General features: G+C 50.1%; 1 protein-coding gene across 1 annotated transcript; it reads left to right on the top strand.

The window, feature by feature from the left end:
* Positions 1-912: 912 nt before the first annotated feature.
* LOC114699341 (annexin A8) lies at positions 913-15863 on the top strand. The gene is made up of 12 exons (XM_028878347.2): positions 913-1054; positions 4872-4962; positions 5992-6086; positions 7241-7354; positions 7943-8033; positions 8778-8857; positions 9291-9350; positions 9831-9924; positions 10145-10240; positions 11828-11886; positions 13160-13282; positions 14981-15863. The coding sequence occupies exons 1-12, from the start codon at positions 1034-1036 to the stop codon at positions 15038-15040; spliced, it is 984 nt and encodes a 327-aa protein (XP_028734180.1). The 5' UTR covers positions 913-1033; the 3' UTR covers positions 15041-15863.
* Positions 15864-27221: the final 11358 nt, after the last annotated feature.

The following is a 27221-nucleotide window of genomic DNA, read 5'->3' as shown; positions in this document are numbered from 1 at the left end:
CCTCCCCACCCCAGCCCATGCCACAAGAAGGACCAGGCTGAAGACTCTGCGTGCAGAGCAAAGAGCGCTAGAGTCAGGGGTCAGGACCTTGGCATTTCACACCATGGCGCCATTCTGCGAGGTTTCCTTGGATCTGAAGTCACCATGAAACTGTTTTCATGAGGGCAAAGAGCTATTTAGGAGCCTTCCTGGAACTGGGTGATGCTCCCAGAGGCAGCAACTTCATGCTGAAAGATAGGGAGGAGCTAATTAAGGGTGGCATAGGGAGAACCGTGCTAAAGAATATTCTTAGACGAGTAGGCAAATCCCCAAAATGAGCCTCTTGGGGAGAGTCCTCCTTCTCCTTGGCACCTAGCATATCCTCGGCCCCACTGGGAGGCAGCAGCCTCCCAGCCTCTGAGAGCTGGCAGACAGTGACTCTGCCCTCACAGGACCTGTCATTTGAGCAAACTATCTAGGTGCATGGGGATGTTTCCCCCTCTAGCACATGGAACTCGTACCTGCTTCCTAGGACTGTGGTAATGATGCAAGGGGAACACATTACAGGGCGGTTGACGAGGGGATTAGACACAGTGCACCCCAGTGAACGGCAGCTACCGTCTTCTTGTCCTGTGCTGAACTTGTTACAGTTAACCATGTAGCAATAAGTGGTAGGGCTGCTGCATGTGGGATTCCTTTCTCCTGTGACTGAGCTCTAGCCAACCTGTGAGAAGCAACCGCCATGTTTACCAAGTTGCCTTTCAAAGGCTGCCTCAGAGTTTCCAAGCTGTGTGACAGCCACAGCCCAAACATTTGCAGCTAGTGATGTGATCCTCCGGGCAGGCCCAGGCAGTGTCTGGGTGGGGCCTGGGAGCCACAGGAGGGGCCCAGAGCCAAGCTGAGCCTGAGGTGGCAGGGAGGGAGTGCTGGGTGGGGCCTGGGCCTGTGTACACAACCACACCTACTAGCCAGGGAGCAGACGTGTCTAGTCACTGAGTAGAGACCAGCTAGCGATCTTCGTCTCCCTGGGAAAAGCGTCTGTGAGGCAAACAGGATGGCCTGGTGGAAAGCCTGGGTAAGTGAGGATAATCTGGGGAGGTGGGTCCCTGCACCATGTTGGGTGATAAGCACTTGGTGGGGGCAGAAAAAAAGTAAAGGCTGAACCTGCTGGGCCAAGTCCTGGTGAGGAAGCTGGAAAAAAAAAAAGAACAAAAAAATCTGCCCATGATTATAAAAGTTACTACAGAGATGTAAAAAAAAAAAAAAAAAAAAAAAAAAAAAAAACTTGAAATGCAAAGGGGAAGCTGAAGAGTAAGAGAGTCCAGAGGGAGGCTTCTGCAGGGAAAGGGGCACTTAACAGAAGGACCCTTGTGCACGTGTGCTGTGTGTGAGTTTGTGCTTGGAGAGACTCCGGGAGGGAAGGCTGCTCCTTGCAGACATAGCGGTATGTAAAGCTTTGGAGGAAACTCGCTCTGTGTGGTTTGAATGTCCCGAGTGGGCTGAATCTAGACCTGGAGAGGCAGCCAGGGTGGAGCATCAAGGCCTTGAATAACAGTCTAAGGAGTCTAAGGAGCTTAACTTTTGAACAACAGGGGGTTCCTGGAACACTGTAAGCCAGAGAATGCTCTGGGCAAACGCACTGCCGTCCAAGGATCAATACCCACTGCTCAAGGTACAGAAGGGAGTACAAGCACAGAATACCAGTGCTTATGTGTCAAAGTCAGGAGAAGGGGAGATGGCAGGGGGACCTAGCTCATGGGAGCCATGGACAACGGGATCACCGCAGGAGCAGGCACAAGGCTTCCTTCTCAGCTGGGCACTCTCGGAGAGAAAGCGGAGGCTCTGGGACATCAGGCAGCTTGCTCAGGTCCCTCATCAGCAAGCTTAGACCAGAGAAAGCCTGAGTCTCTGCAGCAGCCCTCGGGATCTTTGTAGCCCCAAGCTTGTTCAGCTTCAGGGAAATCTGTGTTACACTGTCACTATGCAGAAAGAGCATTAGGTGTAGAAGCCCTGGGCTCTGGACATTTGGGACAGGCTAGAAGACAGGGTGAAAGGAGCTGTCACTTCCCTCAGGGAAGCAGCCAGGACGGTGGCTTCTCCAGTTGTACAGCAGGGAGATCTCAGTGTGGAGCGGTTCCTAAAGTCAGCTGCTGGACCAAATGGCCCGATGCTGGGCTCTGCACTCCGCGGGGCAGGAGTAAGGGCCAACCTCTTGGGGACCTGGTCAGAGTGACGATGATGATGCTGGCACTCTCAGAGCCTTCTGTGTGGGGACACTGCTACAGGCATCTCTCATTCAGTGTCGTTAGAGCCTCGCACGAAGTCTGTAAGGCAGGTATCGATGACCTCACACACACGTCAGGAAACCGAGACTCAGGTGCACTAGACAGGCGTGGAAGTTGCCACACTAGTAAGTGTTTAGGTCTGGGCAGCCTGAGTCCAGACACAGACTCAGTCATTCCGGGCCATTGACCCTTAGGAGAGCTGACTCGGGACAACAAGGCCTCTGTGTCTGGCCAGGCAGCCAGTGAGGACCAAATGTCCTCTGAGCACAAAGCTGGATCAGAAACAGGACTTAGGGAGTGGCAGAATGGCCAGAGAGGGCCTGTCTTCAGAACAGGGTCCCCTTGATCCCCTTGAGGAAGCATCCTGTGAAGGGATCAGGCAAAAGGATGGCAGCTCCTTCGTGCCTGTGACGGAAGGTGTTCTAGACATAGAAACTCGGACAGGCTGAATTACCTTTGCCTGGGATGTACCTGTCTGGACACACCGGCCTCAGGGTAGCTCCATCAGGAGCCGGAGACCGACCTACAGGGGCTGGAATAAATCGATGCCTCCAGATAGATCTCCACTCCAGACAGGCTCCCAGAATGTTGCCCTTTTTCTATAACAACCTTAGCAAGGGAAGTGAGACAGACTTCTCAATGTGGGGATATTCCAGCCCTAGGGCTGCTGACAAATCCTGGTCCCTGAAGGGTGTGGGACCCTCCTCAGTCCATAGATCTCTGAGGTCAATTTGGAGCAGGGAGCAAATGAGGAAGTGAGAACGTAAATGTTCCTCACCCCCACGCTCCCAGAATACCAGCATGCCTATGGGTGAGGCTCTCTGCAGTGAAACATCCCCAAAAACCCAGCGTCTGGGGAAGAGTGAATCACTGTAGAGTGGGAGAGGTAGACAGCTCAGATTCTGAGTCAGGCTGTGGGTGAAATGCCAGCAACACCATTTGCCACCAAAACCAGCCTCCTGGCCTGTGCCTCGGAGCATTAACACCTAATATGACTGCTGGGATGGGGACGAGCTGAGCATCATGGCCGGTGCACTTTACAGAGGGAATGCTCCAACGGCCTTCGAGTAGTAGCTGCACGTGACCTCACAACAAGGACTATGTGTGTGTGGACAGTGGGGCAGCGTCTGAGATCACACTGGCTCACCCCAGGAATTATTTCCAACAGTTCCTGTTATAAAACATGGTACGATAGATGGGACGTGAAGATCAAGCAAAGGATGCAGAAAGATGTTTTGTTTCTTACTCTTAAGGACATACCATCCATGAGGACCTGTTCTGTATTTTCAGGATCTACCCTGAGGCTTGGGTGGAAAGATGGATGATGGATAAATCAACGGAGGGGAAAAAAGGAGAGATAGATGGAGGATGCTTGAAAGGAAACGAAGAAAACGGGAAGGAAATGGGGAGGGGAAGAAATAAGAGGGGAGTGGAAGGAAAGAGGAAGTGGGGAGGAGGGGAGGAGCAGGAGATGGTGTGGGGGTTGTGTAGGTGGGTAGAGAATTAGTAAACAGGTAGGTGATGGGGTGGGTAGGAAAGCATGTGGGTGGGTGGGAACAGTGGAAGAGCCGGGGAACAGGTGAGTGAATGACCAGAATGGGTGTGACTGAAGTCTCCATCTGAAGGACCTGGGTCTCCCCCATTCAAGTCCTCCCGCTCCTTACTACTCCTTCCCCTAAAACACACACTTTCGAAGGGCCGTCCATAAACATCTGGTAAATTATGCAGAACACACATACAAGCGGCCCTTGCGCATGCCCTGGATTGGAGGCTTGTCGACAAGGGTCTGTGAACTTTGGTTATCAAGTTTATTCTATAATCCGTAGAACATCACTCAGTTCTTTCTAAATGTAACCCTCTACCTGATATGGTCCCCTGGCTTTGCAAACTACCTGAGTCTGGGAGAGAGATGCTCATCTTAGCCCCTGGCCCTGTGAAATACCCACACCTCATCATAGGAAAGACCAGGACAGGTTTAGACCCTTCCTTGAAAAGACAAAAACATGCCTAACTCCTCATTCCCTAGGCAGGCACTCAGCTTTTAGAAATCATTCCTTATGAATTCATTTCCACCAATCAATCCTGTTGCGCAGGGCCTGGAGAAAGGTACGTGTGACCAGTCTGCTACCTGCTCTCAGTCAACAGATGGTTTTGTTTTGTTTTGTTTTGTTTTGTTCTCTCTCTCTCTCTCTCTCTCTCTCTCTCTCTCTCTCTCTCTCTCTCTCTCTCTGTGTGTGTGTGTGTGTGTTAGTATAGATATAGATAATTTATTTTCATTTTATGTTCATTGGTGTTTTGTTTGCATGTATATCTGTGTGAAGGTGTCAGAAGTCCTGGAACCAGAGTTACAGACAGTTGTGAGCTGCCATGTGTGTGCTGGGAATCGAACCAGGGCCCTCTGGAAGAACAACCAATGCCTCTTAACTGTTGCCTCTGGTCCCAGCCACACCTGCCTGTTAGCTAAGGGGCAGGAGATCTCAGCCACTGTTCTGCAGGGCTCCATCTGTCTCAGTGCCTAGGGCAGGTCCTTAGCCTAACGGGGTGGCCTACGAGGCCCCTATGCCCTCCCTGTACTTCCCACGATGAGCAGGCCTGGCTGTCTTGCAGGTTGAACAGGAGGGTGTCACTGTGAAGGGCAGCTCTCACTTCAACCCAGACCCCGATGCGGAGACCCTCTACAAAGCCATGAAGGGGATTGGTGAGTAACCATCTATGGCCTGACCACTGGGGCCCCACACGCTCACATCCCCAGAAGGGAGATACCAGGGACAGTCAGGCATTAAAGGTGTCCCCATTTTATTCCGAGTGACTCCATTACCCAGGGAATCACACCAGCTCTGAGGTCAATGACTGTTCCTTCCCACGTGAGAACGACAGGGAAGGCTGCCAGTCTGAGGTTTCTCACTTGTAAAATGGCTGCGAGAACTCTGGACCCACGGTGTCACTGTGAATTCAGAAGAAGATGGATTGGCACAGGGACTGCTGTGGCATGGAGATGGGAGTTTAGATGCTGCACCAGGGGTGCCAGCCACGTGGATTCTGCAGCTCATCCCCTGCCCCATGTTGGCTGGCCAGACAGACAGCCAACCTCTTCCAGCACCCTCACATGACTGTGAACGGCAAAGGACTGACTTATGCTAGGACTGGGTCTCACTCCAGGTCGGAGTCACCCCTTTGGCTGGCTCTGCCTAGTGAGTTGGGGTGCTAAAGAAAACTACCATTCCCAGAGGTGCCTATACCAGATTCTCACACCCACTGCTACCTGTGAAATCTTTACTATTATCCCTGCTTCCCACCTGGGCAAATGGAGGCTCCAGGAGATGAGCCTACTTGTCCATGATCTACACAAGACCTACAGGGCAGGGTCTCAGACACAATGGTCTGGACTTTTAGTCATGACCTTCCTCTAATGTGACCAACATAAGGGAAGAGAGTGAGGATATCTCACCAGATCACACTTCAAAGGCTGGTGTCCAAAGACCCCTGTCACTGGTTGTTCCTATACTACGAAGTCAGCCTGAGCCACACCCCAACACTAAGTTGGAAGTGGGGAACCAAGAGGTGAGCTACCTGGGTGCCTTGTTTACACCATGGAAATTAGGCATTTGGGGCTATTCAGATAGTATGGCCCAATTGCCCAGCCAGCAGGCTCCTCCCTTCTCCCCTCCCCAGTCTTTTCTGATGCCCCCAGAGGAAGAGGGGATTCTCACATTGTACACCCTTGCAGGGACCAATGAGCAGGCCATCATAGATGTGCTCACCAAGAGAAGCAATGTGCAGAGGCAGCAGATTGCCAAGTCCTTCAAGGCTCAGTTTGGCAAGGTAAGAGAGAAGGGTGTTGAAGACTGGGCAGCTCCTCCGGGGATGGACACATGCGCACAGGAGACATTGCATTAAAATGACCCTTCCAGTCATCTGTAGTTGATGCTCCCACTGTTTTATCTGGCAGACCCATTTATAGCTCCTGAACCCTGGCCTGGCATTGGCCTTGCATGGCCCAGGTCCTGTTTCTTCTCCACTCTTTCTCCCTACAGTTCTCAGTTTTCCCTCAGGATCCAGCCTCGGCTCTCTTCAGCTCTGTCTGTCCCCACTGTCTAAACCGGCCTCCCTCTTCCCTGCTCCCTGGCAGTGCATGCCCTGGCTCCCTTCTGTCCCACAGCACAGACACATGCTTCTCATGTTCCCTTGCATGTCCCTCGTCTCTCCTGGGCACTCCAGCTGCTCTTAGCACAGAGCCAGGAACTTAGAGGAACACACTGAATGACAGAAGTTCATGCCTAGACATGGGTGCCTGGAGCATCCCCCTCTGCTCACAGATTTAACACAAAAACATCCATGATGGAGTGTAAGCATCCCCAGTGAAACCACACATTTGCAACTCCTTTTCCTTACCCCTCCAAGCTACACACTGTCCTCAGTGTCCAACATCAGAGAGGTGCAGTGACTTGCTGAGGTCCCAGAGCTTGTAAGCAACAGGTCTGACAAAGCCCTGTAAGGATCACCTGGGCGCGGCTTAGTGGCTTCTTGTAGACGTGTGTGCCCTTAGAAAGAGACAGGTATGAGATGGAATCTCAGAATCTTTTCCCTTCTTCCCTCTTTCCCTCACTTGTTTTTTTTCTCCCCTCACTGAATCATTTAATGATGTAAGCATGATGCTGCCACGCCCAGATCTTGCCATCTTGAAAGCAATGGCAATTCTATTTTCTTGAGTTTAGAATGTGCCCAGAATGTTCACAGAGTTGCCATACATCCCTGTCAGTCCATAAGCCATGGTATGAAGCAGAAGGTCCATTATCCCTGTTGAACAGGTACAGATAACGATGCTTAGAGAGGCTCCTGACCCAGGAGACTGACCACAGCAGCATGACACCTCCATCATGTGGGAAGAAGAGTCTCCAGGCCAGGCCCCACCTGATGCCTGCACTCCGGTGGGCCTGGAGGACAAGTCATCTCACCTTTCCTTTTGCCCGCCTTAGGACCTCACTGAGACCTTGAAGTCAGAGCTGAGTGGCAAATTTGAGAGACTCATCGTGGCCCTCATGTACCCGCCATACAGATACGAGGCCAAGGAGCTCCACGATGCCATGAAGGTACTCCCCTTTGCCATACATTAGAGTGGCCACCGGGGCCCCAGCTTACCTTATGAGCTTGCAACCTGCTCAACCAGCCACCCAACAGTGGGGCTGGCCAGTCACGGTGAAGGCCCAGATCAGGGCTTCTTACAATAGGGTTGGACCAGGAGTGCAGAGAAGCCAGAAACCCATCTCTACAGTCCAAGCCCTGCCCTTCGGTCATCCTTCACTTCTCACAGCTCCTGTTACCTTTACAGATTAGTAGCAATGGAGACCCAGAAACCACAGTCATTCCTACTGAAAGGATACTTCTGTGGTCTCTGCCAGGCATTTCACAGCTGTGATCTCTAATCTCACCTTCAGGGTAGGGGTGGTTGGCTCTCATCCTCTTCGACAGAGGAAGGGGAGGTGTCAGCACCTGTGTGAGACCACCCAGATAAAGAAGGAGGGCTGTCACAAGAAAAAGGTGGGGATTCAATATCACCCTTCAACATACGCCCCATCAGAAGAGGGCAGGGCGGTGGCCACAGCTCCTGAGAAGACAATACAGGCAGAGCAGGAGACCAAGGGCAGAACTCTCCAGAACATAGAGGCTTCTGTCCCCAGGGCTTAGGAACCAAAGAAGGAGTCATCATTGAGATCCTGGCTTCTCGGACCAAGAACCATCTGAGAGAGATCATGAAAGCCTATGAGGAAGGTAAGGGGGTTGCACAGATGGCCGAGGTTTGGCAACCTGTCAGGGAATAAGAGTCAGGCAGTTCCCAAGGGAACCAGGCTGTGTTGGAAAGGACCCTTTGGAGGGTCTTTTCATGCAGGTCCACCCAGTACCTGCACAGGGCCAAATCCTGTGCCCAACAGAGACTGAGCACGTCTCAGACATGGGGAGAGAGATGTGTGCCCAGCTGAGCTCATGTCCCTTAAGGCTGTGGCAGTACTGGGGAACAGAGACAGCCGTGGACAGGAAAGTCCTTACTGGCTGCCCATGGGCTAAGCCAGAACTCTGGAGAGGGTCATCTGCTAGGGCCACATTGTGCTAGAGGAGCCCCACTGACCAGCTCTCCCACATAGAACACAGTCTGCCAGGCAAGCAAAGGCCAGCCAGTCCTCCACATTGTGCTCCTGGCCAGGGTCGTCTGAAGGCTGTGGCTTTGCTGAATCTGGCAATATAATGGTCTCAATCCGAAGGCCTTGGTCTGCATCTCTGGCCTAGTCTATTTCTCCCTTTGGCTTGGTTGTGCATTTATGGCACTTTGGGGTCTGAATGATCATCTAGATGGGTGGCTACCACCAGGACATCTGACTGGTATGGGTACACCTTCTGTGCCAAGAACTTGTCCTCCCATGGGGAAAAGAGGAGGAAGTAGGTATGGGAGAGGAAAGTGGGCACTGGTGGGCCCTGGGTCAGTCACTGCCCATGCCCTCTGCTTCTGTTTTCCTGCAGACTACGGGTCTAGCCTGGAAGAAGACATTCAAGCAGACACAAGTGGCTACCTGGAGCGGATTCTGGTGTGCCTCCTGCAGGTATCACAACCCAGACTCTAGGACTGTGGCTTGGAGATCCATATCCACATCCCACCCCGGCAGCAGCTCTTAAGCAATGCCCCTGAGTGAGGGCTGGGCATTGGGGAAACCCAGTGGTCTGGGGGCACCAGCTGTGCCTTGGCTTGAGGGGAGGGTCCTGACTGCAGAGCCCATGCCTCTCTTTCCTCAGCTTTTGTGTGGCCCCCATGCCAGGCTCTGCCCAGCTTAGCTCACTGAATCCACCATTGCAATGAAGTAGCTCATCTCCTCCCATCCTACAAATGCCAAAAAACGAGCCATGAAGACAGCTGGCTGGCTTGTCTCATGGCCAGGAAGCAGCAGTCCTTCCTTACCTGCCTCTGACCCCACTGTCCCTCAGCCCGTGTGTTCTGATTGGTGACCTGCCTTACAGAGTGGTTTCCTCTGATCCTAGGGCAGCAGAGACGATGTGAGCGGCTTTGTGGACCCAGGACTGGCCCTCCAAGATGCACAGGTGATTCTGTGCCCCGGCTTTAACACCCGAACCCTGAGCTTTATGGTCCCCTTTGCCAAGGGAGTTATCTTTAGCACAGACCCCACCCTACAGCCTCCACCTTGTGGTGACTAAGGAGGAACGTGAGGTATCTGAGAAGCGCAGAAGAAAATGGAGAAGCTGGGAAGTGAAGGAACGAGGGTGCTTCTGGCAGAGCCATCCTCTCCGAGCCCAGAGCTCACTCATATGCAGATCTCTGTGTATCCGTCCATTGGGAGAGTGCTTGTTACCCAGTGTTCTCAGAGCAATGGGAGAGGGAGCATTTCCTAAAGCAGCTTCTGGCCCCAGACAGAGAAGAGCCTTGAGCCAACACTATTGGTGGAACAGGAGCTCAGGACAGTGAGCCGCCATATTGGGCTGTCCAAGTGAATGGTAGCTAACTCCCAGCCCTGGCTCTGGGGCTCTGGCGTTCTCCCTCACCTCCTCATGTCTCAATACTAGGATCTGTATGCAGCGGGTGAGAAGATCCATGGGACCGATGAGATGAAATTCATCACCATCCTGTGCACACGCAGTGCCACTCACCTGATGAGAGGTACGAGGCAGAGGGGGGAAATGCAGGGGGGATGGCGCCCTAGGCACATGACCTGTTCTTTGTGTGGAAGGTCTCATGTGTAGTCTTATGTGGCTTAGGCTTGGGAAGAAAGCCATGGATACCTGAACTCTTCCCCCTGTGCCACGAGGGAGGCAAAGATGGCACACTGACGTGCAGTATGTAATCTATGTGTCCCTTGAGTAACTCCTTTTCTCCATAGTGTTCGAGGAATATGAAAAAATTGCCAACAAGAGCATTGAGGACAGCATCAAGAGTGAGACCCATGGTTCGCTGGAGGAGGCCATGCTCACTGTGGGTAAGAAGGGGGCTTGGCTCTTGGCACATGCATCTACAGCCAGGAAGGTGATAGCAAGTGACTGGAGCTCTATACTCAAGGCACACCTCCCCACCCCCAATGCTCTCAAGCATTTAGCCCTTTAGCCCAGGTCCCTGGAACCACAGCACTCAAGAGTCTCAGTGTGGCCTGCTGGGAACTATTCTTTGTGCCGTCTATATAGTCCCCCATGTTGCATGAGTGTGTTTGTGAGTGTGTATACACATGAGTGTTACCACAGTGACTCAAGAATCAGGGCCCAGGACTACCCACAAATACTTGGAGAGCATTCTGCCTCTGCTCCTGTAGCCCTGCCCAAAGCCACCTTCTGGACCTAATCTAAGTACCAAGCCACCACCTCAGTAGCTAACTGAAGAAATGAGGGTGTGTGATTTGAGTCCCAACCAAGAGAAACATGGACAACTTTGCCTGCAACAGAAGACTGAGTCAGCTTACCATAACCTCTCCATAGCACATCTTGGGTCTAAAGCTGAAACCATATGGGAAGACTCACAGTAGAGCAGACACCTGAGGCAAGCAGAAGGACACCCCTATATCACCTTACATAATGGAGCTGAGATGAGGACTCCTAGGCTAGGCATTTGCCTCCACCCCAGGCTTGCCTCTGAGGCCAGTAGCTAAGGTCTCCTCTCTCTATTTCCATGTCTCCAGTAGCTACTAACATCTGAGGTTCTCAGGTCAGCTTTGATGATGACTGTGGTAAAGTTTATTTGGTTTATTCTATGTTGCAAGTGCTAAACACACCCTCTGATGTCACCTAGGATTCTACCCATAGACCCTAAATACTAATGCCTCCTAAACAGCAAAGGTGTGCAGGACCACACTGCGATGGGCAGTTCCTGCTCATTTTTTTCTTCAAGTCTTAGTCACCCTCATGTCATAGATGAGTCAGAAGGTTGAGTAATGAAGTCATACAGAGTCAAGACAGAGTTTATGTACGTTCCTACCTCCCACACAGCCCACACTCTCAAAGTCTTGGGTTAACACACCATCACCCAACACAGGTGTCACAATCCATGAAAGACATTTCTATGGAAAGGAAAAATTGAGGTCCATGTTCCAGGCCAAGGACTCCTGGCACCTTAGTCCTTAAAGCCAAGCCTCTTTTGTTACATGAAAATTCAAGATGTGGGTTTCCAACTCACTGGGAACTCTGAGACCAGTAGCCACCATTCTGTGGCAACCTATGTGGAACCAAGTCATCAAATTCTTATTGGAGATGCTTCCTGAATGTGACAGCTTAAAGATGTCCTCTAGAAGACCCAAGCTGAGTCCCACAGGTGCCCAGTGCATTTCACATCTCAGCCTTTGGCCTGGCTGCTCTGGGCCTTTGGAGCTGTGCCCATTGCCCAAGGCTCTGCTCCTTGTCCCACTCTCTCTGCCCCACACAAAGCCTTCATTTTGAAGCTGAGTGGCACACAAAGAAACACGTCAACCTTTACACAATACTAACCCTTAACGCCCACAGGAACACATAAACAAACACAAGAATATGCAGCACCACCTACACCTTTCTGCTATTATTAATAGAGCTTTCTTGTTTGCCAGTGAAATGCACTCGGAACCTCCACAGCTACTTTGCTGAGAGACTCCACTACGCCATGAAGGTAACTGTCCTGGCTGCTGCCTCCTTTAGAGTCAGCCCTGTATGATGTCAGATGCACAGCCAGGGTGCTCAGAGCCGCTGCTGTCTGAACTCTGGGTCCCTTTGTTCTACTCTCTCATGCATCAGAAGGGTTTGCATTCCCAGATGGCAAACTAGGCCTAGGGAAGGGAAGCCTCATCTCCAGAAGGTACATTTGAGCAGCTGCATTGACGGGTGTTCCTTGAAGGCTCACTGAACCTTGATACCTCTGTGAGACCCATATCACAACTACCATCTGAAGTGTGGTGAAACTAAGGCTTGTTCAAGGTCACATGGCTGCTAAGTGGCTGAGCCACACATCAATCTTGCACCCATCAAGTTGTGCTTTTATTTACACCATACCTCCTCTTTGAGAACAAATTGGTTGTTGCAGGCCCTATGTGGGCACAGCTGGAACCCCAACACCCTTGACATGGGCAGACTCTAGGGATGTTACCACATCTGGCATGTCAGTTTTCCTACCCATGACCAGATGCTAGCTTCAGAGTGCCTGTTGTTTATAAGGCTTCCCTGGCCGCAGAAATGGACATGCTGCTCCTTACAAGTAGACCTGTTGCGATTGGGAACTACACTGGAGGAGAGACATTTACAGTAATTATCAGTGACTAATGTCAGTGCCCAGCTTCTCTAATACATGACGCTGGCACCATCTAAAGCGAGAGTCATACCATCACCCCCAAGCCTTCTGAACACCTTGTCCCATGAAGAAGAGAGTGTGGTCATTAAGCTCCATCTGACTCAAGACTAGTCAGGGATGAGAAAGAGCCAGAAGGTCCTGCTCATGAAATGGCCAGTGGAGTAACCTTGACAGTGATGCTGCCCAAAGAAGAAATCTTCCTGGAGTGGTGAGAGTTTTGTGGCTAGAACCTGGTGCAGTAAATCAAATGCATACCGCAACTTGAGGCAGTGGGCTGCTAATAAGAAAAGGCACAGCCAATGAGTGAGGAGACTGAGAAAGAGGAGCCCTTTGTCATGGGCTGTAGATGCAGCTCGGTGCTAGAGTGTTTGCCCAGCATGCACAAGTCCTGGGGTTCAATCCCTAGCAGCACCAAAGAAAAGAATTCTGAAAAGAAAAAACTGTGTCATCAAAACCCTCCCCTGTGTTCTCCCCGCTGAAGCAGAGGCCCATTCCCTCACGTCTAGCCCTTTATAAATCCCCACGCAGGTTTGTCCATCATTACAGAGGTAGACAGGAAATGTGCAGCATGGCGGTTGATTGTCACTGTCTTATCCAGGGAGCAGGGACACGTGATGGGACGCTGATAAGGAACATCGTTTCAAGGAGCGAGATTGATTTAAACCTTATCAAGTGTCAGTTCCAGAAGATGTATGGCAAGACTCTCAGCAGCATGATCATGGTGAGACACAGGTCCCCAACTTTACTGCCAACTTGTGACACAGACATTCCTGGACATGGGGTGTTATGACTGATGTCACAGGTGACCATCCCTTCTCAGTAAGCATCTCACACTTGTACTGGTTACCATGTGGCACATGCAGGGACCAGGAAGGAGGGAAGTGTAACTATGGATGTAGCAGAAGAGTATGTGGAGACTAACGGAGCTCAGAGGGCTGCCCTTGTCCCAGAAAGGGGCTGCATTTGAGCTGTGGAATACACCAAAACCTCGGGAAAGGAACCATTTCTGAAGGAGCGATGACACTAAGTAGTTCCATAGACATCGGAATTCCCTCCCAACCCAGATCTAAGGAGTCCTAGTAGGGAACTCTTAGGCTCCAGTGATCACTCACCTTCATTCCAATTAGTGGAAGTGCCAGGGTGCTAAGTGTAGAGGGATGGCATCACGCTATGACTGAAACCAACAGCCTGTCTGGAAGCTAACACATTTTTTCATTGCCACAAGTCAAATCATGGCAAGCATATCCATCCCCAGGTCTTCCTTAGCTGCTCAGTCAAGTGGCTAGTTCTCCTACCAGGGTGGATTGTTGACTACGCTTGAGAAGCAATTCACAGTTTACATATAACTGGCCCTGTGCATTTGCTGGTTCAGACAACCAAGGACCAAAACCATTCAGGAAAAGATGTATCTGTACTAAACACGTATATACTTTTTTTCTTGTCATTGTTCCCTGAAAAGTGTGGTATGACTATTTACATAGTATTTCCATTGATTAGATATCATAAATAATCTAGAGATTGCTTACAGTATAGGAGGTTGTGCATAATTTATAGCCAAGGCCAGTGGCATTACCTATCAGGGACTTGGGCATATATATTTTGGTATCTATGGGGTCCTGGAACCATTCTCCAATAGATACTGAGGGACAACTGTATATTTAAAAAGCACTGCTTTAAGAGGTTTCAGGCAGGATGGCATCAGGGAGGCAGACAGTAGGACAGAGGAGTTAGAATTATCATTTGTTGTGTTTTAGACTTCGCAGTCAACTTGTCAGGAGACAGGAGACTAAGCACAGGCCAGCCAGTGCCGCTGCTAGGTCACTCACACGTGTACCTCATCACATTTACAGATGAGAGAACAGGTCTCAGGGAGGCGAAAGGGGGCTCTGGTACGTTAACAGAACCATGTTCCAGGCCTGCAGGACCGAAACCAAGCTGTTTCTGTCCCGTGCTCTATGTCTAGATGTGACTCTGGGTTCCTCGCTTTCAGCGGGGCTCCCTGAAATGCACTAGTAGGTGTTGAATACATATAGGTCATGTTGTATAAGTGAATGGCTCTGCATCCCTGGTCCTGAGAGAAACGTTAGGAAGAACCCTGGGGCAGTTGACTCTAGAAGGAAACTACCCACAAGCCTTTCTCGTCTAAGAGCTTAGGAGTGGCTCAGTCTCCGTCAGTCATTTCCCATCCCATCCCCCCCCCCTACGCCGCCCATTTAGCTGGACAGAGAATCAAAAGAGGAATCAAAGGAATAGCCTGAGATGAGGAAGAAGAGGGATGGCATTACATGGACCTGTGGTGTAGAAACCCTTGAAGGGACAGGCCCCACCCAAGGAGCACAATTCTTAGTCAAGGTAACCAAGGAGCAAGGCCAACATCACAAACCCCCCCTTCTAACCCACATGTGCCTCCTTCCTCCAGGGCGACACCAGTGGTGACTACAAGAATGCCCTGCTGAACCTTGTGGGCAGTGACCCGTGAAGACATCCGAAGACCAAGGGCAGGAAGTTGAGCCACAGGGCCTGCAGCTTCGGCCCTGACCGTCGGTGGGGTGGGGGTGGGGAACACCTCGTCCAGCTTTTAGTCTCTGTCCCTCAACTTCCAGTGCTTCTCACCCAATGCTTCTGACCCAGAAGGTGAGACCAGCCTGGGTTCGTCTTTGCACCTCTCCGCTGAGTCTTTTCTAGGTATTGCACCAGGCCCACCCTAGCATTACCTCTGACCAAACCGAACCATCGGCGTGCAGGAACCCGCAGGGGCTTAGGGGTCACTCCTTCCTCCCACAAAAGCTCCTGGGCACCGGTTACATAGATGTCTTGACTCTGACCCAACTACTGAATCAGGGTCTTTGGAGAAGGAGCCAACCAACATGGATTTCTAGCAGGTGTCTTAGCCCATGAGCTACATAATGAGGCAGCCAGTGGGAGTGTCAGAGGAGAGCCCTGGTATTTTAGAAAACACGGCCATGGGAACTGAGAAAGAGCCATATCTCTGCCACTTGGGATGTCTGTAACATTCACTGATGGACAAAAATTTTTACACCGTCCTAATAACAATCATTAGATTAGACTATGAACCAGTCTTGACCCGAGTCCACTGTGGCCTAAGAGACTCAGGCTTCTCCAGGCCTTGGCCAATTCAGCTACTTGTTCCCTCCATGGTGAAGCCTGCAGATTAGGAAGACACCCAACCCCGCTTATGAATCCTGACCTCCTCCTGTGGTCTCCAAGCCTGAAGAAGCTGAGAGAACTTTTCCTAATATTCATTGAGCTTTCAGAACCATAAATATTTGTACTTTCAAAAAGTCTGTGGATTTGTACAGGGTATGTGTGCGTGCACTGGGGTGGAGGGGATGCTTGCCTACTGGGGAGGCCAGAGGTCAACATCAAATTGTCTTCTTCAATTTCTTCTCCACCTTTATTTTTTGTTGTTCTCTTTCTTGAGACAGGGTTTCTCTGTGAAGTCCTGGCTGTCCTGGAGCTAGCTCTGCAGACCAGGCTGGCCTCAAACTCGGAGATTTGCCTGCTGGGACTAAAGCTGTGGGCCACCCTGCCTAGCTTTCTACCTCATTTTTGAGACAGGGTCTCTCAGTGAACCTGGAGTTCACGATGTCCACTAAGCTTACTGACAGGTGGGATCCTGGGCCCTGCCTGTCTCCACTCCCCTGGTAATGAGGTTGCAGACATGGAACCCATGCCCAGCTTTTATGTGAGTGTTGGGGATCCCCACTCAAGTCCCCAGGCTTGCACAGTGAGCCCTTTACCCTGTGAGCCATTGCCCAGCTCTATGGGTGGATGTTTAGCGGTGCTCAGAGTGAGAAACAGCTTTAGGGGGAGAACCTGTGGACATTTCGCTAAGGGAACGCTTGGAGTGGCATGTGTCCAATGTTGCTCTGGGGACAGAACTTCCAAATGATGATCATTTGCATTCCCTTCCTAGTTTGTGGCCCAAATTCCATTATCTCAGGGCTAGACAGGGCACTATAGTTAGCTGAAGCTTCTCTGTATTCTACAGCACTCCTGCACCCAGGGGGGTCCTTGCTGAACTCGGCGTATATAGGGTATACTTGGCCGCAGCCAGAGATGCGGACTTACTGGATTCTTGGATGGCGCTGTCTTTTTCCTGGGTCTGTAGAGCCCTTGCCACCTCGGCCAAGTCTGCCCCATCCCGCCCACTGCTTGCCATGCTCCACCAAAGCACAAAATGTTTGTTCTTTCCCAAAAATGGTTTGTCAGAAGCAGGCCACGTATTCCACTAAGAATGCCCAAGCTAAATTTCTGTAGTCCTTCTAGCTGCCCCTCCTGGATCCTGATTTCAGACAGGGTCTCTGAACGTGTTCTAGTTTGCAAACTCCAAAGAGTGGCCCCAAGGGTAGAGGCACTTCCTGAAGTGAGAGGTCAGGACAGAAAAGGCATGGGCTCGGCATGGGGGATGGGCTCTGGCTCTGCCATGCGGGCTCCATGACTCTGACCTAGTCACTTTCTCTGTGTATGTTTATTGTCCTTACCTGTCAATGCAGGTAGGATCCTATATATCAAACAACCCCGGATCGGGGGTGTAAACCATAGTTTTCTGGTGCTCCGGACTGGACAGGTCAGGAACTCAACCAGGGAACCGTGACAGTGTCTTATCTCTACTCTGAAACATCTGGAGATGGCACAGAGAAAAGCTAAAGGTCAGGGCAATTAGAGCAGGAGACTAGAAACTTCTACACCTGTGCCAGGTACCTGGCGAGTCATGGAAGCCTGCGTTCCACTGTGCCCTAGAACTCTTACAGACAGCCTTCCTGGCAGGGGAGCCTCAGGGTGGGAGAGTTCTTTGTTAGTTTAAGTTACCATAGTCACCCAGTGGGCAAGGAAGACACTGTATTGTCTTCTGTGAGTCATATGGCAGCATTTTCCCCAGGCCCTATTGATTAAAGACATCACATGGCACCCCACATTCAAGGAAATGGGACACAGACCTCATCTGTCAATGGGAAAAGGGTCAAACAGTTGGGGGTTGTGTTTTAGTTCATCACTAGTGGTTCCCAAAATATATCCCAGTGTGCAGCACAGGCTGCCATGGGTAGGGCTGGAGCGAGCTTCGGAAGCCTTGCAGGGCCAGGCCTCAAACTGCAATGCCAGGCTGTAGGGCTGCTGTAGGTCCCAGAGAAGGCTTCCTTGTTCACTGGAGGCCCCATAACATCAGCTTTGTGTTCGGCTGTGAGCATTGTGAAGAACTCACACTTTTTCCTCACTGCTCTGGGTGCTGGAAAACCTAAGGGCAAGGAGGGGTCTGTCAGCTCCTAGTGGGGCTGCCTTCCCAGCGTGCAGATGGCTGCCATCTCTCTATGTTCTCACACAGTCCTCTGTCCTCTGTGCTCACCTACAGAGAAAAACGATGCTCCCTGTCTTTCTCTTTTATATCACCAATCCCAGCATGAGGAGCCACCTCGCCCTACCCACCTGCAAAGGCCCCCGTCTCAAATGCCATCACACTAGGAGGGTAGGGGAGCTTCCACTACAAGCAGTCAGGCTACAACACTACATTGCTGAAGCATGGCCACTGTATTAACAGCTGTGGCAGCATGTGTCACCTGGATCCTGTCCTGGGTGATGACACCTTTTTCTTTCTTTTTATCAGGGAAAGTCCTATGTCCAACTTCCATCAGTGCCGAGTCCCTGTCTACCCAAGTGGTTCAGGAGGAATTAGGATTTCTCAGCACGACAACCGCATACCCACCAGCAGCTCGGTGGGTACACAAGCTGCTCAGAGGCCACCCCAAAACAGACTTCGTGTGGAGGCTGCCCAGGAAATACCGTGTCCAGGTTCACATCTCACAGAATAATCTGCTTTAAGATAATCACACAAAACAGAACACATGGCCATGTCTCATAGAAGAGGACACTGGGGCAGGATAGCCACAGGCCTCCTTCTCTCCGTGCTCTCAGTACAAGAGGGGTCACGTGATATCACTGCCAGGTGGTTGCATCGGGTATAATTTAGCACATGACCCTGGTGGTGGCCAGAGAAGAAAAGGGATGTGACCAATGCCCTCCTTAATGTTCCAGATAACTTTGTTGGAACAACCTTTGGGCCACATTGATCAATCCCATTCCAAAGACATAGCTGCAATTGTTACGTGGGACTTTTAAAAACACACGGGTTTAAAGCAACTTTAGGGTCTGCTTACTGCAACTGCAGCACAGGAGGAAAACGGAGTTATGACAAGGATTCTCCATTTAGCTGAAGTTGTCAGCCTCCTGTGCCTTCTCTGAGGCCCATCCATGCGCTTCTCCGATTCCAGCTACAGCAGCAACCCTCCATCTCTCCCAGCATCACGCAGTGACATTTGAACACTCTGGCCTGTCTTTAGCAAGAATCCTGTTCCATGGCTTTTGTCAGAGTTCCCTTTACCCCTGTGTCTCCGCTGACCCTTAACCCTGCTCCTTGATTCTAAGTCCCCTTAACTGCTGCTGTCTCCAGAGCTAAGAAGGATCTCTGGGAGGTCTCTTTTCCCTTCATGCAAGCCCCGAATAGAATCTGCTTTTACAACCTGAGCTGTTACGCAGCTCTGGTTTCTCTGTGACCACGGGTCCTCTCTGCTCGTGGTCTAGCCATGACTCTGGCCTGGTGTTCCTGCTCCTTAGCCCTCTCAGAGAGGTAACATATCCAGGGGTCTGCTCTGGCCTGCCTTGGAGGTGTGTAACTGACTCCCTTGGAGCTCGATTCCATTTCCTCCACTACAACAAGAGCTGGCAAACAAGGGCAGAGCTGGGCCCAGAAAATTGAGCCAAATCTGTTCTATGGCTGTGATTAGAAACAGTCTTCTTCCTGTAAGAGCTTCTGAGGCTTCCAATAACCTTTTTAGGAATTCCTTTCTGCTCAAGCGATCTGTAGCAGGTAATAGAAGCCCTATTACACAGTATTTCTGTTTTATCCTGTTTTTCTCATAAAAACTGAGTGTTGTGAGGGTAAGAACTTTGCCCTGTTTATTTCCAAATATTCAGTGTCTGAGTTAGTTACTTTTCTATTTGCTATAACCAAATAGCTGACATAAATAACTTAAAATAAGAAAGATGTGTTTGGGCCCATGGTTTCAAAGGGTTTGATCCATGGCTATTCGGTCCACGTTAACTTGAGCAGAGCATCACGGTGCTAGGAACATATGTCGAGAAGGTTCTAGCATCATAGCAAGCAGAGTGAGAGAAGGGGCCAGATATCACCAAAGACCCCCATGACCTACTTCTTCCAGCTAGGCCCCACCTCCTAAACTTGCAAGAACCTCCCCAAATGGCACTACCAACTTAGGACCAGGTATTTAAAAGGTGAGCATTTGGGGACAATTTGGATTCAAAACATCAACTGTGTCTACCATGCATCTGGCGTTCAGTGAATGTTTTCCAATGAACAACAAATGAGGGCACAGAATTCGAGGACGAAACATCTCACGGGTGTTAAACGGGGCCAATCCTTTGTGGTCTCCCTTTCTGGGGAGTCTCTGTGGCTCCTCAGCCAACCCCACTAAACCATAGTTCAGAGGCAGGGCGAAGGGACGACACTGGCTACTCTCAGCTCTTCTGATCCCAGGCCCTGTTTCTGCCACTGTTGGAAGCCCTCGAGAGGGCCGTACCTGTCAACCAGTCAAGAGAGGCCCAAGGGCGGTGACCAGGGTGAGCACTCAGCCCTGGTGTCTTCCCGAGAGAGGGCAAGGCTGGAATGTTGGGCTTGGCCTAGCTAGTGTTTATTCTTGAGCCACAGAAGGATTTTCTTCCTGAAAGTTGAATACTTAGGTAATATCAGGATCCTCTTGGCAAGAAATAAAGGGGGGATGAATTTGCGGTCAGCTCTTCACTGTTACTGGAATTATGCATTCTACGTGGTGCCAGATTGGGGCTAGGCCAGGTGAAATGTCAAGGTAAAGCTTGCACTGCTGAAGGCTGACTCAACACTCACCAGGTCGACAGGGCAGGAAAGAACATTCCCTTCTGGGAAGAAGGAACGCGAACAGCAGAAGGGACCTGGTCTGTCCCAGACACGGTAAAGGAAGGGTGTGTCAAGCCCACAGATAGTAAGATGCCAGGCAAGTGAGTGGAGGCTCAGAGGGTTCCCACGGGCGGTTGGGAGTCCTGGCAGGGATAGGCAAGGGAGCACCTTCTCCTATGCTTGGGAGAGATTCTGCCAGAGGTATGACCACCTTGCAAGCAGAAGCCTGGGGCTAAAGCCATGCCGTACTTGCAGCCTAACCCTTTGGGTCAACTCTACAGGAGGCTGGTCTTAACAACCCTCATTCTAGAAAGCACTTATGAATGTGGTGGTACCCCAAACCTGTGCACTCCCGTCCCCTCAGAAAAGAGCAGGCCCTGGCAACCATACCTCTTACCGAGACCTTAAGTATCTGAAATTCATCAGTGAACCCCAAGCCTAAGCCTGAGGCTCCAGCACTTTCATGGCTCCTTCATAACAGGAGGTCAAGGTGTGCCCTGCCTGATGCCTCAAGTGGCCTGTGTTTTTCCTTATCCCTCTGCCAGACCATTCCTGGCTCTGGGCCTGGCCCTTGGGCTACCATCTGATGGAATACCAAGACCACCTGCTTGGTAATTAGGGCTTGCCCATCTGTGTGATGGGCTTTGAGGTAGACTCCTGTCAGTGTCTGTCAGTCCTGAATGCTCAGGGTGCCTGATACTCAGTACTGAGTAGACACGGTCCACTTAGTCTGTCTAGACTATTTAGTAACTCCCTAGGGCCGCAATTTTGTGGCCACATCTTCCTCTCCAAAACTCAGTAATTCTTCTGTTCCCAGAATGCCTTGCTGCTGAAGCATGTTGTTCGGTCATGGTGAACTGTCACCTCCCCACAGTTACCCTGTCTCTGCTGCCTCCGGCTTCTGGCCGCTGAGCTTCTCATCCTGAACTTTTCCCTATTCCCATGTCGTAAGTTGGCACTAAGGGAACAAAGACAGGGTCCCTTGCAGATAATGAGGTCACCCTCCCCCTGCCTTCCGGTGTCACAGCAATGACTCATAAAGCCTCCCTCTGTCCACAGCATCACACTGGACAGCCCTGGGTAAAGCGGCACCAAGGTGGCCTGGAAACCTGCTCTCACAGTGCCCTCTAGTGGTGGCTTCCTTTGACGGAAGAAAGGCTAAATAGCATTAACTCTGGCTCCCACTGGCCCTTGCTGAGAGAAACCTTGGAGGGAAAACCCTGGCCCTCCTCAGCACTGGGATGGGATGGTTCTGTGCTGACACATACCCCAGCTCCCTAGAGCGTTGGGTGCCCTCACACTGAGAAATCCATTTCTCCAATAAGATTTTCAAAACCTCACGGGTCAGTGTTGACCTTCTTGCCCACCCTGTTCCCCAAGAAGTGGCCTATCCACATGACCTGGTTAAACAAAACCAAAGCAGCACTTCTAAAGTAAAACATAGACTATCGTGTGTGTGTGTGTGTGTGTGTGTGTGTGTGTGTGTGTGTGTGTGTGTAGGGAGGGGCATGTCCAGATGGTTTCTCTGCCTTGGCTGTCCTGAACTCTCTGTAGACCAGGCTGGCCTCAAACTCATAGAGCTCTGCCTGCCTCTGCCTCCTGAGTGCTGGGATTAAAGGTGTGTGTTGCCACCTCCTGGCTAAAACAGACTGTCTTTAATCTTGGAATAGAAAATGTTTTCTTAGGCAAGACACAGAAATAGTAACTCCAATAGATAAATGATGATAAACTAGATGTCATCAAAATTTTCAGCTTTATCAGTGAGAAACTCAACAAATCAAAGGCACTGCAAGTTCATCATCACCACGTTAGAGTTTCTTATTTAGGAAGTGGTCTTCTAAATCAGACAGAGTATAAAAAGAGCTAGAAGAATGCATTAGACTATATCATCTTTACATTAATTATATAATGGCATTGACATGTTCTTTATTTCCTCACGTGGATCCTCTGATCCATCTAATGACCTCTCATTGCCTGCATTTTTCCTCTTTTAGCTGTTTGGGTCAACTTGTTATTACCTCCAACTCATACTGGTACCTCAGGTAGCTGCAGTGTTAAATAAGTTCTACTGATTGATTCATGTCAGCTTGAAGGACTTCCATAATACTGGGGTAGGTCTGCTAATGGTGAATTCATTCATATTTTGTTGTCTAGATATTTCTATTTTTTTTTCAAGGACAGTTTTCTAGGCAGAGGATTCTTGGACCAGGGTCCTTTTCCTTTTCCCCTTGACTGTAAGGCCCGTTGGCTTTCTGCCCTCTGGGGTTTTCATCAGGAAGCCATAGTTAATTGTATTAAAGTGTGCTTGGACATGGCCGCTTGTGTTTCTAATGCCACTTTCAAGATTCTCTCTGGCTTCAACCATTTTGATTCTGCTGTCAGTTTGAGATTTTGTTTCTTTTTAATCAACCTAGTGTTTACTGTATTCCCGGACTACATAAATCAATGTTCTGTGTCAAACTTGGGGGACAGATGGCAATTGTTTCTTCAAACATCCTTCCAGGCACTTTCTAGTCTTCGCTCAGATCTCTGAAATTGCTTGTCCACGCTCTTCTTTCCATTCCTCACACTGTCTTTAACTCACAGACCCTTTCCTGTGCACATTCTAAAAGGCCACGCACTTTTCACTTGTAAAGTTTTACTTTTCAACCTCAGACTTCAATGCGATCCTCTCTTTAGTTGTGCGTCCTATCTTTGAGATCTGCCGTTTGCTGAGACAGTGTTGTTGTCCTGTGCTCTGCTTCTTCAACGTCGTTTTCTTTCATTCATCGCACGTGCTTATGGAGGTTATCTAAAGTCTTTGACAGCACGTCCAATGTCTAGGCTTCCGCGGGGACAACATGACCAGTTGTCATAGACATATTTTTTTTCTTTGCAAATGGGTCATATTCCCCTGTTTATTTGCACTTCTCATTATTTTTCTAATTGAAAACTGGACAGTTTAAATAAAATATAAGTGACAGCTCTAAAATAAGACATGATCCTTCTCTAGTATTTATCATAATTGCTGCTGCTATTGGGGGGTGTTTTATTTTGTGACTTTCTGTTTTGTTTAGTGACTTTCCTGAACCACTTAATATTTGTCTAACTAGGTAATTATAACTAATAATGACCTGATCCTTTGTTATATGCAGCCACAGAAATGGCTCCTTGGTTTAACTGTCAGCTCACAGCTACACAGAGACATCTTTGGATCCCCTGGATCAATGGTCAGTTAGGGATTGCAGACATCTTTGGATCCCCTGGATCAATGGTCAGTTAGGGATTGCAGACATCTTTGGATCCCCTGGATCAATGGTCAGTTAGGGATTGCAGACATCTTTGGATCCCTGGATCAATGGTCAGTTAGGGATTGCAGACATCTTTGGATCCCCTGGATCATTGGTCAGTTATGGATTGCAGACATCTTTGGATCCCCTGGATCAATGGTCAGTTAGGGATTGCAGACATCTTTGGATCCCCTGGATCAATGGTCAGTTAGTGATTGCACAGAAGTGTCCTCAGATTCCTTGTGCCACTAAGTCCATCATCCTTTGCTGAGAAAGGTTTGTGTATCGAGTCACACAGTGAGTGCTCCAGCAAGTACCTGCCATTGCCTGGAAGTTAATCATAGGTTAGTCCCTACTGACCCTGCACAAGCTGCCTCCCTCCTACATTCCAGGAAGCTGTTAGAGCTTTTCCAAGGCAGATCTCGTCCCCCAACATTTCTTTTCAAGCTTTTGACCCATATCTTATTAGAGCCGACTCCTATTGGTTGGTAGCTGCAGCGTTAAGCAAGTTCTGTGCCCTGGTTTTCAGTGTTTTGTTTGTTTATTGTAGTTGCTTTGATTTTTTATTGGGGCAGGTGGGGGTTGTTTGTTTGGTTGGTTGGTTATTTTTCATACCACTTAACTACACAAATGCTCTCAGGATATTTGTGCTCACACAGATTAATCTCCGAACCATGCTAAATGAGAAAATCTTCTCGAATGGAGCTCTTCCAAAGAACTGCCATGCTGTTCCCAGAGTCAGTTCCCCAGAGCTGGGATCCACGAGAGCACAAGCCTGTTCTGTCTGCACCAGAAAGCTCAAGGTGTCTGTCGTTCTCAGCTGCCACTGAAGCCGTCCACTTTCAAGTCTGCCATGGAGCTGGAGAGAGAAAGATAGGCAGAATCAGTTAAATACCATGCTTTTACTGGTATTTCATTATTTTTTTTATTGACTAAATGCTACTTAAATTGTTGGTTGAGAACCCCTCAGTTTATTTCCAGAGTTCTGAAAAGAATTGATTGTGATGATTTTTGCCAGTACTCTTGTTGCCATTCCAGAAGAGTTTCAAGGGTCTTTTGTTTTAGTTTGTTTTTCCAGACAGGATTTCTCTGTGTAACAAGAGCTCACTTTGTAGATCAGGCTGGCCTTGAACTCACAGAGATCTGCCTGCCTCTGCCTCCCGAGTGCTGGGGTTAAAGGTGTGTGCCGCCACCGTCTGGCCTTCAGGAGTCTTTGTCCAGGCCTTCTCTCAGCTTTCCTTGCAGTCTGGGTTCCTGTGCAGCCATGGGCGAAGCTCTGCGGGCTGCTTGGCTGGTTCTTTAGTCGGATGGCGTTACACTGAATGCCCTTAGGATTCTTAGACGTCGAATATCCACGTTATCATGGCCACTCTCCATGCTGACACCACTGTGTCATTTACCTTCTAGCCAATAAATGCAAGATTTCCGATACAACTCCTAGGAAACTGTTTTGAATTTTGACCCTATTATTTTTTTCCACTCCATAGTTTAAGTTCCTCCGAGCAGAGGAGAAGGACAGAATATTGTCAGCTGCCACCCACTGAAGACTGCTTGGATATCCCTTGCAATTCAATACAGTCTCTCTGTGTAGTTGTTTAGAGGTGTGTGTGTGTGTGTGTGTGTGTGTGTGTGTGTGTGTGTGTGTGTGAATATATAAACAAAACTTGCTGAGTCTATTTTTGTTGCTTATGTGTATATAGTTTGGGGGCTGACCCGTCTGCATTGAACAACCAATAATGGGTCTCATCACTGGGAGAGGCTAACTCTCCTATTCCAATAGTCATTAGCTGCCTGGGCTATGACGCCTTCCCCCTTCTACCTGGGTGGGACCCTGCAGTTTGCCTCTTCCACCTGGGTGAGACCCCGCAGTTTGCCTCTTCCACATCATCATGTCCATGGATCTTGCTCCACTCTCCTTCTACCATATCTAGGAGAAACTGTCTCACAGCAAACTTGCTGGTACTCTGGATCTTAGTCTTTCTGCCCCCTTTTCCTCAATGTTCCCTGAGCCATAGATGCAGGAGCTGTGGTGTAGATGCAGGAGCTGTGGTACAGATGCAGGAGCTGTGGTGTAGATGCAGGAGCCGTGGTGTAGATGCAGGAGCTGTGGTACAGATGCAGGAGCTGTGGTGTAGATGCAGGAGCTGTGGTGTAGATGCAGGAGCTGTGGTACAGATGCAGGAGCCGTGGTACAGATGCAGGAGCTGTGGTGTAGATGCAGGAGCTGTGGTACAGAAGCAGGAGCTGTGGTGTAGATGCAGGAGCTGTGGTGTAGATGCAGGAGCTGTGGTACAGATGCAGGAGCTGTGGTGTAGATGCAGGAGCTGTGGTACAGATGCAGGAGCTGTGGTACAGATGCAGGAGCTGTGGTACAGATGCAGGAGCTGTGGTACAGATGCAGGAGCTGTGGTACAGATGCAGGAGCTGTGGTACAGATGCAGGAGCTGTGGTACAGATGCAGGAGCTGTGGTACAGATGCAGGAGCTGTGGTACAGAAGCAGGAGCTGTGGTGTAGAAGCAGGAGCTGTGGTACAGATGCAGGAGCTGTGGTGTAGATGCAGGAGCTGTGGTGCAGATGCAGGAGCTGTGGTGTAGATGCAGGAGCTGTGGTACAGATGCAGGAGCTGTGGTGTAGATGCAGGAGCTGTGGTGTAGATGCAGGAGCTGTGGTACAGATGCAGGAGCTGTGGTGTAGATGCAGGAGCTGTGGTGTAGATGCAGGAGCTGTGGTACAGATGCAGGAGCTGTGGTGTAGATGCAGGAGCTGTGGTGCAGAAGCAGGAGCTGTGGTGTAGATGCAGGAGCTGTGGTGTAGATGCAGGAGCTGGGGTACAGATGCAGGAGCTGTGGTGTAGATGCAGGAGCTGTGGTGTAGATGCAGGAGCTGTGATGTAGATGCAGGAGCTGTGGTACAGATGCAGGAGCTGTGGTACAGATGCAGGAGCTGTGGTACAGATGCAGGAGCTGTGGTACAGATGCAGGAGCTGTGGTGTAGATGCAGGAGCTGTGGTGCAGAAGCAGGAGCTGTGGTACAGATGCAGGAGCTGTAGTACAGATGCAGGAGCTGTGGTACAGATGCAGGAGCTGTGGTACAGATGCAGGAGCTGTGGTACAGAAGCAGGAGCTGTGGTGTAGATGCAGGAGCTGTGGTGTAGATGCAGGAGCTGTGGTACAGATGCAGGAGCTGTGGTGTAGATGCAGGAGCTGTGGTGTAGATGCAGGAGCTGTGGTACAGATGCAGGAGCTGTGGTACAGATGCAGGAGCTGTGGTACAGATGCAGGAGCTGTGGTGTAGATGCAGGAGCTGTGGTACAGATGCAGGAGCTGTGGTACAGATGCAGGAGCTGTGGTGTAGATGCAGGAGCTGTGATGTAGATGCAGGAGCTGTGGTGTAGATGCAGGAGCTGTGGTGTAGATGCAGGAGC

The sequence above is a fragment of the Peromyscus leucopus genome, chromosome 9, assembly GCF_004664715.2.
Source record: "Peromyscus leucopus breed LL Stock chromosome 9, UCI_PerLeu_2.1, whole genome shotgun sequence".
In the NCBI taxonomy this organism is placed as follows: domain Eukaryota; kingdom Metazoa; phylum Chordata; class Mammalia; order Rodentia; family Cricetidae; genus Peromyscus; species Peromyscus leucopus.
The sequence above is the reverse complement of the archived record's forward strand: the minus strand, read 5'-3'. Positions and strand labels throughout refer to the sequence as shown.

Bases quoted from the DNA above. Each gene is read 5' to 3' on its own strand.
- LOC114699341 (XM_028878347.2), top strand. From the start codon at position 1,034: ATGGCCTGGTGGAAAGCCTGG. The intron at 8,034-8,777 runs GTAAGGGGGTTG...GTTTTCCTGCAG, and splicing joins CATGAAAGCCTATGAGGAAG to ACTACGGGTCTAGCCTGGAA. The intron at 11,887-13,159 runs GTAACTGTCCTG...TGTCTTATCCAG, and splicing joins GACTCCACTACGCCATGAAG to GGAGCAGGGACACGTGATGG.